At 39.9% G+C, this 13,475-nt stretch overlaps 1 protein-coding gene across 1 annotated transcript in view; it reads left to right on the top strand.

The window, feature by feature from the left end:
- Positions 1-10,982, top strand: part of PTN (pleiotrophin) — a 75,783-nt gene extending 64,801 nt beyond the window's left edge. Inside the window, exon 5 of the mRNA XM_015629304.3 lies at positions 4,282-10,982. Within this exon, the coding sequence (XP_015484790.1) occupies positions 4,282-4,334 (53 nt within the window). The 3' untranslated portion in view covers positions 4,335-10,982. The remainder of the gene's footprint in view (positions 1-4,281) is intronic.
- Positions 10,983-13,475: the final 2,493 nt, after the last annotated feature.

Below are 13,475 nucleotides of genomic sequence, written 5' to 3'. Positions count from 1 at the left end.
AGGGTTATTCTGGTGATGAAGGATGAGATAATCCAGTGCCTGTGCATTGACACAGTTTGCTCCTGCAGGGCTGTTTGTTTTTTATCTTGCTGAAAGTGTGTTGGCTCTGGGGGAGCAGAGTGGCTGTGCGATGCCTGGGTGTTGCACACTGCAGGGACTACCAGGCATTTGGAATTTGGTCCTTGTGTGTGCCCTGGTCCAGGATACTTAGCCTGGCTGAGGGTCCCTGAACTGACCAAAGGCTGCTCTTCTGAAATCCAGGATTTTCATCCTGCTTTTTGCTTTGGTCCTGCCTCTCTGGACCCTGAATTCTACTGTAGATAGCTCATAAACATACCTCCAACTGGTGTCTGGCACAAATGGGCCACCTAACTTGAAAGCTAAAAGGGCAGTGAGTAGATTCAGATTCAAATTCTGTGTGGGCTGGTGTGAGTTTCACAGCTGAGTTTCAGTTTGAGTTAAGTGGTTTTACCATAGTGTCTCTCTGTATTTTTGGTAGCACTTGTCTGCAGCACACACATTCCCTGAAGGCAAAGGACAGCTGGTGCACAGATCTGTGCCTGTGCCGGTGGGAATGCTGCTCTCAGCAGGGTGGGTGAGGTGGAGGAGGCTGCTGCAGGCCCAAAGCTCCTGCAAATGGCAGGGTTTTGCTCAGGGTAGTCCTTGCTCACTGGGAAGCTTTTCCTGCTTCCCTCTGGCTCAGTGGTGAGTGCTGCTGGGGTCATGCTGCTTTGCAGTGCTGGTGAGATGTGGAACCAGCTTAGTGGCTTCCCCATTATAAAGGCTGTCTCAGTGGGCTTTGCTTAGTGGGTGACTATAATTTCTAATGGGACCACATTAAGATGCCTGGTAGGAAATGGCTGAACCAAAGGTGTTAACATCCAATCTGTGCTAATCTGAATTGAATTTTGATAATTTTCACGTAGGGAATAGGAAACTGAATGGGACTGTTGGACTCAGTCTACTTAGGGGATCTTTCCCTAACTTAAGTGACAAATGGCTGCAGCTGATGCTGGAGTATGGGACTGATAAGCTGGCAGATAACTGGCACTATACTCTCAATTTGTCAGCCCTTTGAGCATGGTGACCCTTTCAGTCATGCCTGGTTACCCTGGGGAGGGTAGCACTGGCAGGGTGATCAGGGTGATGTGGTTCTCAGTGTGGCTGTGACCCAGCAGCATGTCCTAAAAGTGGAAATCGTAGCCTAGGGTGAACAGAAGTGAGGATAATAATAGCCTGAATGACAAAAATGCAAAGAGTATGTTGAGAAATGAAAAAACATGAGCAAAGTGCATCTTAAAGCAACTTTATACATTGTTAGCCATGGATATACCATAGTCTGATCATAATCAAAACAAGTAGAGTGTGTCGCTAGAGGACACGAAATGTTTCACACAAACACCTCTGTCTCAGAGCAGAAGAAGTTACCTTTATTCTCTGACTCCAGTATTTATAGATTCTCAACAATGACCAGGGATTAATAATTAAGTTACCACCTTGCTGAGCACACTGGTCATGCAAAACATCCATCAAAAGACGTTCCTTAGAAGAAATGTGATAAACAACTTATGTTTACAGAAATTTCATGGGAAAGTAACCAAAACTATGACAACATTTTCAGAAGGCTTTAATTTTCAGGGTGACTAGAGTGTAGCTGTGAGCAGACTTGTCCATGAGCATATGAACATCAACATTTTCATGGGTCAGCACATGGGTATTGGTGTCTGTGGTGGGAATTTTAAAAGAGCCTAAGGGCTGGGAGATATTTGTGCAGTTTCCCTTTATCTTTTTCTAATACTCCCACAATTGTGTGTATGCTTGCCATTTCATGGAGCAAATATGCTGTGCATCAATCCAGATTACCTGTCTGAAAGATGAAGCTGTGATGGTGTGAGTACTTTTAATGAGGGAGGAATTCCATCTGGCACAGCTTTACTCTGCTGAGGCCCAAAACAGAGTCACTTGTCTTTGTAGGTAGATGGGTTTGGCAGTTTGGATGGCATGCAAATCACCACGAGGGAGACAAAGGGGAGGACTTGAGAAAGGAAGAGATGCAAACCCACGGGCATTTAGTGCAAATGGATAAACAGTGGGCTGTATGGTGCTTCAGGTCAAGTGAGGATGGGAACCTGGTGCACTCACAGGACTCCAGCCCAAAGTCTTCTCCTGGTGCTGACCTCATTCCTACCATGAGCTGCACAAACTCTCCAGCAGAGTCCTCTTAGCAGTTTCCCTGCATTTATACGTCTTTTTCACTCTTAGTAAATCTGTTTGAAGTCTGCATTGTGCCCTTCTGCTTGTGCTGGGTCTAAATAAATTTCACAAGTTCCAGTGCTGGTCTGATTGATTAAATGCCCCTGTTTCTTTCAGGGTGAGTGGGGTGGTGTGGGGAATAAAAAGTGTGAGGGAGAGTGCAATCAATAAAGAATCCAGGAGGGTCATTCTTATAGAGAGGCAAAATTGGAGGAGGTGGAGGATGTGGGTAAAAGAGGTTGAGGGCAGATACAGGAAGTTTGCTGGGGGGGATGAAAGCTGTAGCTGAAAGCAAATTAGGTACTAACTCAATGAAATACTACTTTTTTGAAATGTCAGATTTTGTGAACCAGACCACAGACATTCAGATGCACATGCAAGCACACACACACAGGCACATGCAAAGGCAGGGGGAAAATTTTTTTTTAAAATGAAAACAAATTATTAATTCTTTTAAATTATTATCCCTTTGAAAGTTAAGCAAAGTTTTTAAGGGAAGGAGATTTTAGAGGAGATTATATGACTAAACAAGTTTAGTTGTTTTGTTTTTTTTGCTTTGACTAAAGGATTATTTGAAATAATTTTCATCTTGTTATAACAGGTTAAGAAAAAAATGTTGGTTTGAAACGCTAGGAAAGAGGAAAAACAATCATCAGAGAATTGTGGTAGCCTAAGTTTTCCTTCTGCTGGAGGTACCTATCCATACATGAAAGATGTTGGTGTAATTGCCTTGGCTTGAGTAGAAATAAGCTGTTTTTACCACAACTGGTGATTCTGTGCCTGTGTAAATGAGTCAGAGAGAAAAGAATCATATTCACAGATAACAGTCCCACCTTAAGTGCTTGTTTTCTCATTCAAGGTGATAGATGTTATGTAACCAGAGGTGGTGCTCATGGCAACAAGAATGGCAGAGTTCAAGGTGCTTGGGCAGCCCTCTCAGGCAACATGGTGTGATTTTTTTGGGTGGTCCTGTTCAGGGCCAGTAGCTGCACTCAGTGATCCTCCTGGATCCCTTCTAACTCAGTGTATTCTATGAATCTATGATAGTTTTGCTTGGTTTGGTTAATGAAATCTGGGATAAGGCAAACAGCTTGCTTGCTGTTTTGGTTCCAGGAAAGATGTTTCACAGAAGCTCTGTTTCCATCTCTCTGTGGTACCTGTTGTGCTGTTTTGTGCTGGTATCAATGAGGATTTACTCATGTTCCCCATGAGAGCTGTTATTTTCCCTGTTACAAGGTGACATGTGACACAAGAGTACCTAATCCTCTTAATTTCGAAGGTCCCTCTGTGAATTTCCTTTACCTGTCGAACACCACACTGCTCTGGAGTACAGTGAAAGTTGGTGCAGGTGCTAGTGCAACACTTGTACCTTCCCATTGTTCCCTTGTTTACCCCAAATGAGTTAGAGAGGCAGGTGCTTTGCCCATCCCAGCAGTGTCAGGTGGCTGGAGAGGCCGTGCCCCATGACCCCAGCCCGAGTGCACATAGGTGTCTGTCCCAGGGGAACGGGGCAGGGCTGGCACTGGAGGAGCTGGAGAAACAAGAGAGCTTTCTCCCCATGCTCTGGAGCTGCTGGCACATTCAGAGAAAGCCAAAGACTCACAATGAGACAGAGAGGAAGCAGGGCAAGGGTATATGTGTGGGTAGTGTGTGCAGTGCTTTCTTCCAGCTCTCCACTGAGCCGTGACCCGGTTTCTCCAGGAGATGCCTGCTGTTTCCCTATTTTCCAAGCAAGTTCCTGAGACAATGCTTTGCATGCCAAACAGAGTCAGCCCCTCAGATAGGGAGGGCTCTGAATGGAACATGCAACTCCCTCTCTGTCTCCTCTACTGCCTTGGCCCTTCCTGTTATTTTTCTTCTTTTCCTTCTCTTTTCCCTTTCTTTGTTCAAAATGAGGAAACAATACTTATGTGCATGGAGAGAAAAAAAAAAAAAGAAAAAGGGGGAGCTTCCCCAGGTGTTAAGTGAAATTTATTGCAGTGCGTGCTAGACACTGTTTTTTTTATTGTTTTTGTTGTATCTTGACAGAATCCAAGAAGAAGAAAAAGGAAGGCAAGAAACAAGAGAAGATGCTGGATTAATGGAATCACCTCGGGCAGCGTGAGAAAGGGACATCAGCAAACATGATCAGTTAACAGTTTCATTTATACCTAGGCATTTTATCCTAAAATTATTTATAGCTTAATGGTACCATAGAAGGAAAAAAAGCAAACACAGAAAAAAAAAAATCCTTTTTTTTTTATTACTTTAGTATTTTTAATGTATAACCCTAACAACAATTTTTAGAGGCCTGTAATAAAGGACTCCAAACTCATTTAGAAAATTATGTCTATTTTATATTGAACAATGTAGAGGATTTTAATTTTTTTTTTTCCTCAAGTCTTGCCATAGGTCTCAATCTGGTAATTAGTCCATGCAAGCAGAACCTGAGCCTGTGTGGAGCTCTGCTGAAGCCAGTGGTACCCTGTGTGAACATAGAACTCTGGCTGGATGCATTTATGTTTAAGATTGGGACCTTATATCTGAAAAACTGAGGCCTGTTTCTTAATATCTGATTACATCTTCATAACTGTATGAAACTGTTTGCTTAAGGAAAGGATGGGGGCATTTTGTTGAGTATTTACAAGTATGGGATTTTCTTGGATGTGCGCTTAATGTTCATTCCAAAATGTCACCATCTACAGATAAAAACCAGTAATGCTCCTTTCCTTAACCATATTTTGGATGTTGGTAGTAAATCTAAAATCTTTCAACAATTGGACATAAAAGAGTTCTAATTTTTCATGATTTTTCTAGCAATGATTTTTTTAAAGTGGAACGATGACAAAACTTTCCACTTTTCAGCATATCAGTGTTGGTGGATGGTAGTGACCTCCATTTCACCTATAAAAGATGAAAAATGCTGTATTTTATTTGTTCATTTTGACAGAAGGGGGAAAATCCTTTTCATATGAGATCTAGTTGAAATATTTGTGATTCTGCTTGACCCATCTCCCTTTCACATCAGTGGCAATATTCCTGTTGATCTTAATTATAGCTGGGTAAAAAATAGTATGACTGGTGGAAAATAAAAGGAGAAATCTGTTTGGAAGCCACCAGGGGTAGTTCATCTTTTTGACCAAAAAAGGGACAATTTGTGGGACCTGAAACCAATAGGAATGAAATTATTTTTACTTTATCTTTTAGTAAAATAGAAGGGAAATATAAAACCAGTTTCTTTTACTTTCTTCCATTTTTATATAAGTTAAAAGACCTTGGAAAAGGCTCAGTCAACATAAAATTAGTTGTGATTTATTTTTTTTTTAATGTAGTCTACAGAGGAAAAAACAAAGAAAAAATACAACCAGCTGTTTTTTCTATTTGTTCAAATTTACCTAATTTAAATGATTCTGAATCCTGAGAGAAAAAGTAGAAAAAAGATCTGACAAATATCTGGTCTGTCTCAAGGTAAAGGGCTGTTTAACGAGCTGACAACAAGCAGACCAAAATTTTTAGAGGAAACATAAGGGATTTCAGTGCCCAAATGAAGTTCAAAATCATTGCTTCAGAATTCTAAATCTTAAAATTCAGCAGCAAGAAATAAGCTTTGCCATTTGTGTAGGCTTGCCTGCTGGTCAAGAGGCATAGTCTCCCTTGTACTCCTGCATGGCACCCACTGACTTCAGTGAAGCTGCTGCAGGCTGTGTTCATCTGAGTAAATCACATTTCTCTCGGGATTAGCTTGTGGACAAGCAGAATCTTTTTTTTTTTTTTTTCATATTAACATCACTCCCCTTTTCTATGCAAAAAAAAACTTGTAACAGTTGTAGAGCTTGCCCTCTTCTTTCTCACATGGAGGGTATGGCTGATCTGGACTCACGGTGAGGCAAGTCCTTCTGTTCCCAAACACAAACACTCCTGAAGCCTGCTAACCAAGGCTGCACATAGCTTAAGGTAGACTAGCCTCACAATTATTTCCCAGACTCCTTGGGTGTGATTTGCAGTCTGTGTTGATGTCCTTGTTATTTTGACTGTGCTGTTAGACATACTTGAGTCTGTGGTATAGTTAAAAATGTCTCCCACACATGGTGGATGTGCAATGACCAAATCTGAAATCATAGAGGCTCATTTTTAGGTGGTTCTGGGTGCTATTTGGTTTCTTCATTGTCTAATCAGGTCTACCTGTGCTTGTGCCTCAGACTTAAACTAATGGTTTGGTAGGTCTGATTGAAAGCAAAGGGAGAAGGAAACTTTTTTTCAATCACCAAAGGTTTGTCTGTCTAAATGCTGCATCAGTTCACTTAAAGTGGCTCAGCTTTGAGTGCAAACACTGTTGCACCATTGTCTCACACTGGTTAATCTAGTCCATGTTTCATAGGGAGCTGGCAGGAATTGGGAATGATGTTGAGACCAACACTTCAATTGTCCTTTAGCAAACCTTAGATGTGACTTCTTATTTCCACCTCTGTGAGTATAAAAACAGTAAATCCCCCTGTGTTTCCTCTGACACCTTATGGTCCTTTTGTTTAATTGCCCATCTGGCTTGTTAAAGGAATTCCTAATAGTTTTTGAAGGAAGCCAGTAATGTTCCCGTGGTGGCATAGGGCCTTCATGGAGAGAGTTTACAGAAAACAAGGAAACAAAACGAAAAAATACCAGAAGAAAATGCAGCAAAGGGTGTGAAATAGGAGAACATTTCTTACGTGCGACTCAGCCACATATGTTCGGATCTGTTTTGGCATCTTATTGCTGACAGCAATTGGAGTAATACTGTACAAATTTAAAACAAAGAAAATTTCCAATAAGCCAGAAGAAAACATTCAGTGGAAAGTCTAGCAATGCAGGAGGTGATAAAGTAATTTATGGCAGAACACAGAGGAGGAAGATTGAATGGGTCAGTCAGGTCAGGTCTAAATGGAGGCTCCCAACAAATAAAAGGAGCCCTTGTTTCACTAGAGACATTATCAAGAAAGCAAAAGGTAAGATTCTGAACAAAACCTCTTCCCACCCATCTTGATCAGTTTCTACTTCAGTCATTCTGAAACTTCTCCTTATTTGCTTTCTAATCTTCTCCCCTCCCTGCTTTGGGAGGGCAAGCTTGTCTGACAGTGCTGTGGGAGCAGCTACTTCAGATGAAAAACGTGTTTACCCTCTTGGTGCTATCCTATTACAGTGAAAAATGACTTAGCATAGATGTGTTGCTTACCTAGTTTAACAGACAGAAATTTTTTCATGAATGTCCCTCTTGAGGAGTGGTTTACATCTTCATTTGCTACAGCTGTAATGGAGTATGGGGAGGTGATAAAAATCCCTGAAATGACAGTCTTTTTCTGAGCACTCAAATCTCTTAGAAAAGAGATGGGTGAGTTGCTGAACATCAGCTGTGGATGAACCTGCACCCAGACTGTGGATTCCAGTGAGCTTAAACCTGAATATATTGGGTATATTTAGGTATATCTCTTTTCCCTTACTCTAATTAAGCTGAGGCAAAGCTTCTTTCAGTTCTATCTTGATTTAAAGAAGTATCTGAGGATTGGGACATTTTCTGACTTAGACATGTCTTCTGACAGAAATGCCCATAGTAAATGAGAGTCATTGCTTGTCAGCCTGGCCTATTTAACAGTCTGTTAAGTGCAGCAAAACTTCTGGGAAAGGCTCCAGGAAGGGAAAATGTTTGTTGTACATGCAGGTAGATACTAAATTGTAATTTACTGATTTTCTTCTTCTAATTCCATAATGACATTCTGGGCTGTTTTTCAAAGGAGAAAAGTCAGAAGAAATGGAAGAATAACAATTATAAAATATATATACAGGCAGCTTTGGAGAGTTGGTCAAGAAGAGACAGATAGGAAGTCAGGAGCATTTTTTATCAATTTCTGTTGCATGCTTCTTATGTGCAGAGGGCAGAACTACTGGTTGGCACATTTGTTTTTATGCTTTCCCTGATTTGTGCCTTAGTGAAAACAAATAAAATGTAAAGTGTTGCAGAGAAGCAAGGTCCCACTCCAGCCTCAAAAGAAAATGTTCAAGTGGAGGTAGTCAAAAGGAGACAATAATATATAGGCTAATGCCAATGTTGAGGGTGGGACAAACTTGATTTTCCCTCAGTCTAGGAACTGCAGTGACATTAACTATGTAAACTGACCACTTTTCTAAAGCAATATATTGGTGAGGTGTACACCATTCTGATCCCACACAGCAGTCTTCCATGTCTCCCAAATCCTATTGAGGAGGGGAAGCAGTGTGTCAGTGGGGGTTGGTGTTTTGTATCCAATCCATTTTAATTCTCTAGGACAGCACTTCTCTCAAGTTGAGACTGAGTTCTCTTCTTTGCAGAGACAGGTTATACCTGTTGCCTGCCTTCCCACTCTTATCCATAATTTTGATAGCATTTGTAGGTTTTCTGTCAATTCTTCTGAGGCACTCTACTTCTCAGTTAAACTTCTGTGGATTTTGCTGATCTTTCCTCATCCTTGAGACTATATTCTCCATTTCTTCCTGGATTGTGGCAAAACAGCCCCAGGAAGCCCATACCATCAATTTCCTCCAACTGTGTACTCCTGAAATTAAAAGACACAATAGCAACTTGTTAATCACTGTATGAAAATGAACAAGGAAATATGATAATGAGCAAAAAAGAGTCCCTGGATTGCTGGGAGGGTGGATTCTGGTAAAACTTTCATCATAACTTGCCCTTGTCAAAGCTTCCCAGGGAACAGAAATGATCAAATGTTCATCTCTGAAATCAGAGACATTGATGCAGGAGTGTCTGCCCTCAAACAAACAAAATTCCAGAAAACAGAAAAACACCGTAACTAGACAAATAGTGGTAAAAAGCTGTATCCTTTACCACTGTCCCCTTTTATCATCAAATTATCATGGTGTACAGAGTTTCATGAATAGTTAAAGCCTTGCCTGCCTGAGCAGGTGTAGAGCATGGAGAGAGCCTTTTCTATCCCTGGGTGTTTGCATTTGGATAAGATGTAGGTAGTCTCATTCATAGGAGAATCAAACTTTGCTTTTGGACAAGAACTAAACAATGCTGAAATCTAATGATTTTCCTGATGGCCTCTTTCTGCTACTCTTCACAAATGGCTGTCTGTCTTGTGGCCTCATCACTCTGAACTGAGCAAAATTCTGGGAAAACATGAGAATTCCACTATATTTGACTATTATTATCTCATTGCTGGGGTTGTGCAATCCTTTAGCCCTTTCTGTAGTTTGCCATTTAAATATGGAGTGCTTGGAGTCCCACATGGCTAAAGAACTCTGTAAGTATCTCCTAGCCTTTAAATAACTTAGCTTTGAGTAAACTGTATATGAAAAAACCTTTACTTACAGATTTGACTCATTTCTTAAAAACACCCCATCATAACAAGCAAAACCCACAACAAAACTGAAAACATGTCCAATGAGTGGATTTATTGGTGAGATAAAAACAGAGGCTCACAAGTGTTCCCATTTCTGAAGTCATTGAAAGTTAAAATGTAAATTAAAGTTAAAATGTTAAATGTACATTTAATCCTGAATTCAGTGACAGAAAGCTAGGAAAATGGGTAGCCTCTGCAGGGCTGTCTTACCCACAGCAAATTTCATTCAATTAATTTTGCTGATTGACCTTCCTTACTCTAATCTACCTGGCAACAAGACAGTATTTAACTTTTCTCATTAGATCATTCACTGCACTCCCCATATTACAATTACTCAGTTCATCTGGACTTCTACAGCTGAAGGAAATGGCTGTGATAGTCCAGAGTGTGTTGTGGTTGCTGAGGCGGCCTGAGGCAGAGACAGGCTGCAGCTTAGAGCTAGAATCCACCTAAAGCAGCTGTCAGCATCAGACACAGCAGCTCTTTAAATACACACACGTGCACACTGCATATATATATATGTATTTATATATCTACACATTCATACAGGGGGGAGCAAAACTCTAGAAAGGTGCATGCATAACTCTGAATGCGAATCACGACCGGTGCTGCCGCGTTTTCAGGCTGTGGTTGAAATGAAGGAGCTTTTTGTCCTGTGCTGTTATTTAAGTGAGGATACACAAGTAGGATGAAGAGCTAGATTTCTTCCCACTTGCCAGCACTTCAGTTTAAGGATAGCTGTGTCCAAGGGAAATGCAAAACACATGCCAATGAAATGGCCAAAAGGACTTACTATCACAGTGATGTTCTCTTCTGTCACACCAAGTACACACAAAGACTTTGTTCAAAGCTTCAAAGTTAAGGTGTGAACATAGAAACATAGGCAGAAAAAGTCTTTTTCTCTGCCAATAAAAGGTGAGGAAAATGGGTAAAATAAGATGGAAAAAATAAGAGAGAAACCATATTAATTCTTGTAGTTTGAATAAACTGAAAGGAGAAATGAAAGTCAAAATAACAAAGCCTGAATATCATGTTCAATGGATTTCTAATTCTGTATATATCTATTAAACCAGTGCTATATGATATCTTCCTATGGGTTACTTTCTTTTCCTGTTCCTTTTCCTCTTTTTTTTTTTTCCAGTTTGTATATTGATTTTGTAAGCTAGCAGTGTGTTACCTTTTCAATTTTTTAAAACTTGTATGAAAGCCATATATCCATATTGTAGAATGAAAGCATTAATCCTGTAACATCCCTTAATGTTTCCCTTAGCTCTGTGGGATTTTGGGGGGGCTCTAGCGAATGTATATGTTTACCAATTGTATCAGCATAATTTACTTGCTCTTAGTGGCGATAAAGAATTAAATAAACTAATACACAGACATGTGGTGTCCTCATTTGGTTGTGGGAACTGTTTCTGGAGTTTCTTAAATTAATTCTCAGTATTTAATGGTATCTCTTTATTGTTCCAATTTTCATCAGCTATAGGTGTTTCTTTTCACACAAACAGATTTGTAAATTTAGAAAAAGTTTTAGTCTGTAGAAAGAGGTCTGCCAGGAAGTGAATCTAGCAGGAATTTTGGTTTGTGCCCACTAAACCTGTCTGTCCCAATTTCCTGGCACTTTTCAGTTCTTTTAAGTTCTTTTTCAGTATACAGTTCTTTTAAGCAGCTTGTTTCAGTATACAGTTATTTCAACCTGTGTGATATTGACACAATGATAGATTACAGATGAAGACTTTGATTATTTTTTAAAAAAATTAAACTATCAGGTAAGCAGTAGTAAGCCCTTATTCCCAGCCCTGTCATGCTCATGCTGTTTTACTTTAACAATGACTTTGTTATATGTGTGTGTGTGTGTGTTTGGTGAGAGGTGATTAAGACTCAAGAGAGAGCAAAGAAGCTACATTCCAATTTCTCTGGGTTTTTTTTCATGTCCAACTACTAGTTAAAACCTTAGAATAAGTAATTAATTACTCCATGAAAACCATTCCATCAGTCACTGTCAAAAGAGGGAGATGCTTCACATTTTTTACAAGATGAGGAGATTGATATAGGCTTCTAAAATTGTTTGGAAGAAAATTAAGTATTGTAAGGTATGAAAACTGACAGTACATTCTTCAAACCACTAATGGACTCAGAAACCTAAACCCTATCCTTGGAAAGGAGACCAAGTGCTCACTATCATTTAATTACAAAAGAAAAATGCTAATTCCTTTGTGATATGCTGCTTAGCAGTTAGTTACAATTTTAGCTTGCAAAATTAGTTACAAATTTACAAATACGAAGTTGTAAAAGTTAGTTACAGATTTTGCTCTCTTTAGTGAGAGAGTTTTAAGATGCTCTTGTACTTCCATGTGAGATATCTGATCCTGTCAGTAAATGTGAGCTGCTTGAGGAAAGTCAAGGTTAGCTTCCCTAAGCCCCAACATGCAGGAGACACACTTCTGGATTTCTCATGTCCTTCCCACCTCTGTCCTCAGATGCTGACTGAGCTACAAACATGGAAAAGAGCTTTTACACCCATTCTTTAAGGGTGGGTTGCTTTCTTGGAACAGGGTCTTAGGAGGCCATCTCTGCCATTACATGGCCTCTTTTTTGTTATGTATGGAGTACATGAATGGAGAGGACTTTATGCAGAAGAGAGCCAAGTTCTGCTGCCACTTTCTGCCCCAGACTTTTGGGAATTTTGGTTTCTTCAGGTGGGTCTGGATGGAAGGAGAACTCCAGAATTGAGTGGGGTAAGATGTCTGCAGGCAAGTCTCTACTAGCTGCACAAAGCCATTTTGAGAACTTTAAGACCCCAGAGCTCTGGTGCACTCTGAAGTTCAAAGCCTGTTCTGAACTTCATCATCCCTCTGGCCTTGCACATGATAGATTTGTAATTCATACTCAAATGTATGATGGTCACCCTTGTACAGACACACAGACACCATCACTTCATTCCTTGCCTTGTAGATGATGCAGCAACACCTGATTTTCACTGAAAACAGAGGATTTGCAAAATGAACTCCGCATGTTCAGGATCAAACCTTCTCACAAAGTAGTAATCCAGTTTTTTGTTCATTATTTTATGGTGATAAGGGAAATTGCCTACAGGAGATTCCCTCTGTTTTTCTGAGTTAGACGGTACTAATTGTCCTCAGTGAAACCCAAATGGAGGAAAAAAAACCCTGTAATCTTGTAGTAAAACACAATTCTGTTATAAAATCTCCACTGGGAGCATTTCTGAAGAAAGATTATTCCACTTTTGGTCAAATGAAATTTGACATTAAATATAAATATGCATACATATAGAGAGTATCTTTTACAAAAAAAATCTCTCCATCCTTACTGGGTACTCTGAGTTACAGAAGGCTTTGTTGCTACACAATCATCATTGAAATTATTGTCTCCATTGGCAAAGAATGTTTTTTGTTTGTGTTTATTCAGTCTCTGCTTTCTTAGTTAACACTTTTCATTTGCTGTTTTTCACCATTTCTACCACAGGAGCAAAAAATGGAATCATATCTGAAAAAGTCAGTAACAATTGTTTTGTTCTGCTCAGTACATAAAGCCTTGCAAGACAAAAGCACACAAAAAAAAATGTGCCTTAAAAACATTGTTTTCAAGGAATTAGCAGCTGTTCAGGAGGTTTTATTACTGGAGTATTACTGGTGTTTCTGGAGGCAGATGAGAAAAGTGGTTTACGCTGGCAGTGGGGGAAAAGCAAAGATCTTTCCATAATGATAATTGCATACTCTTGCATTTTGATATACAGGTCTTTTCCCCACTGTTATACAATTTTGAAAACCCTACTGTTCCTAATGAAAGTGTTCTGCACCTATATAATTATGTGGGGGCTTTCTGGCTGAAAGCTTTTTTGTTACATGGATA

This window comes from Parus major, chromosome 1A (assembly GCF_001522545.3).
Source record: "Parus major isolate Abel chromosome 1A, Parus_major1.1, whole genome shotgun sequence".
NCBI lineage: Eukaryota > Metazoa > Chordata > Aves > Passeriformes > Paridae > Parus > Parus major.
Note: the sequence above shows the minus strand (reverse complement) of the source record. Positions and strands in the feature narration are given on the sequence as shown.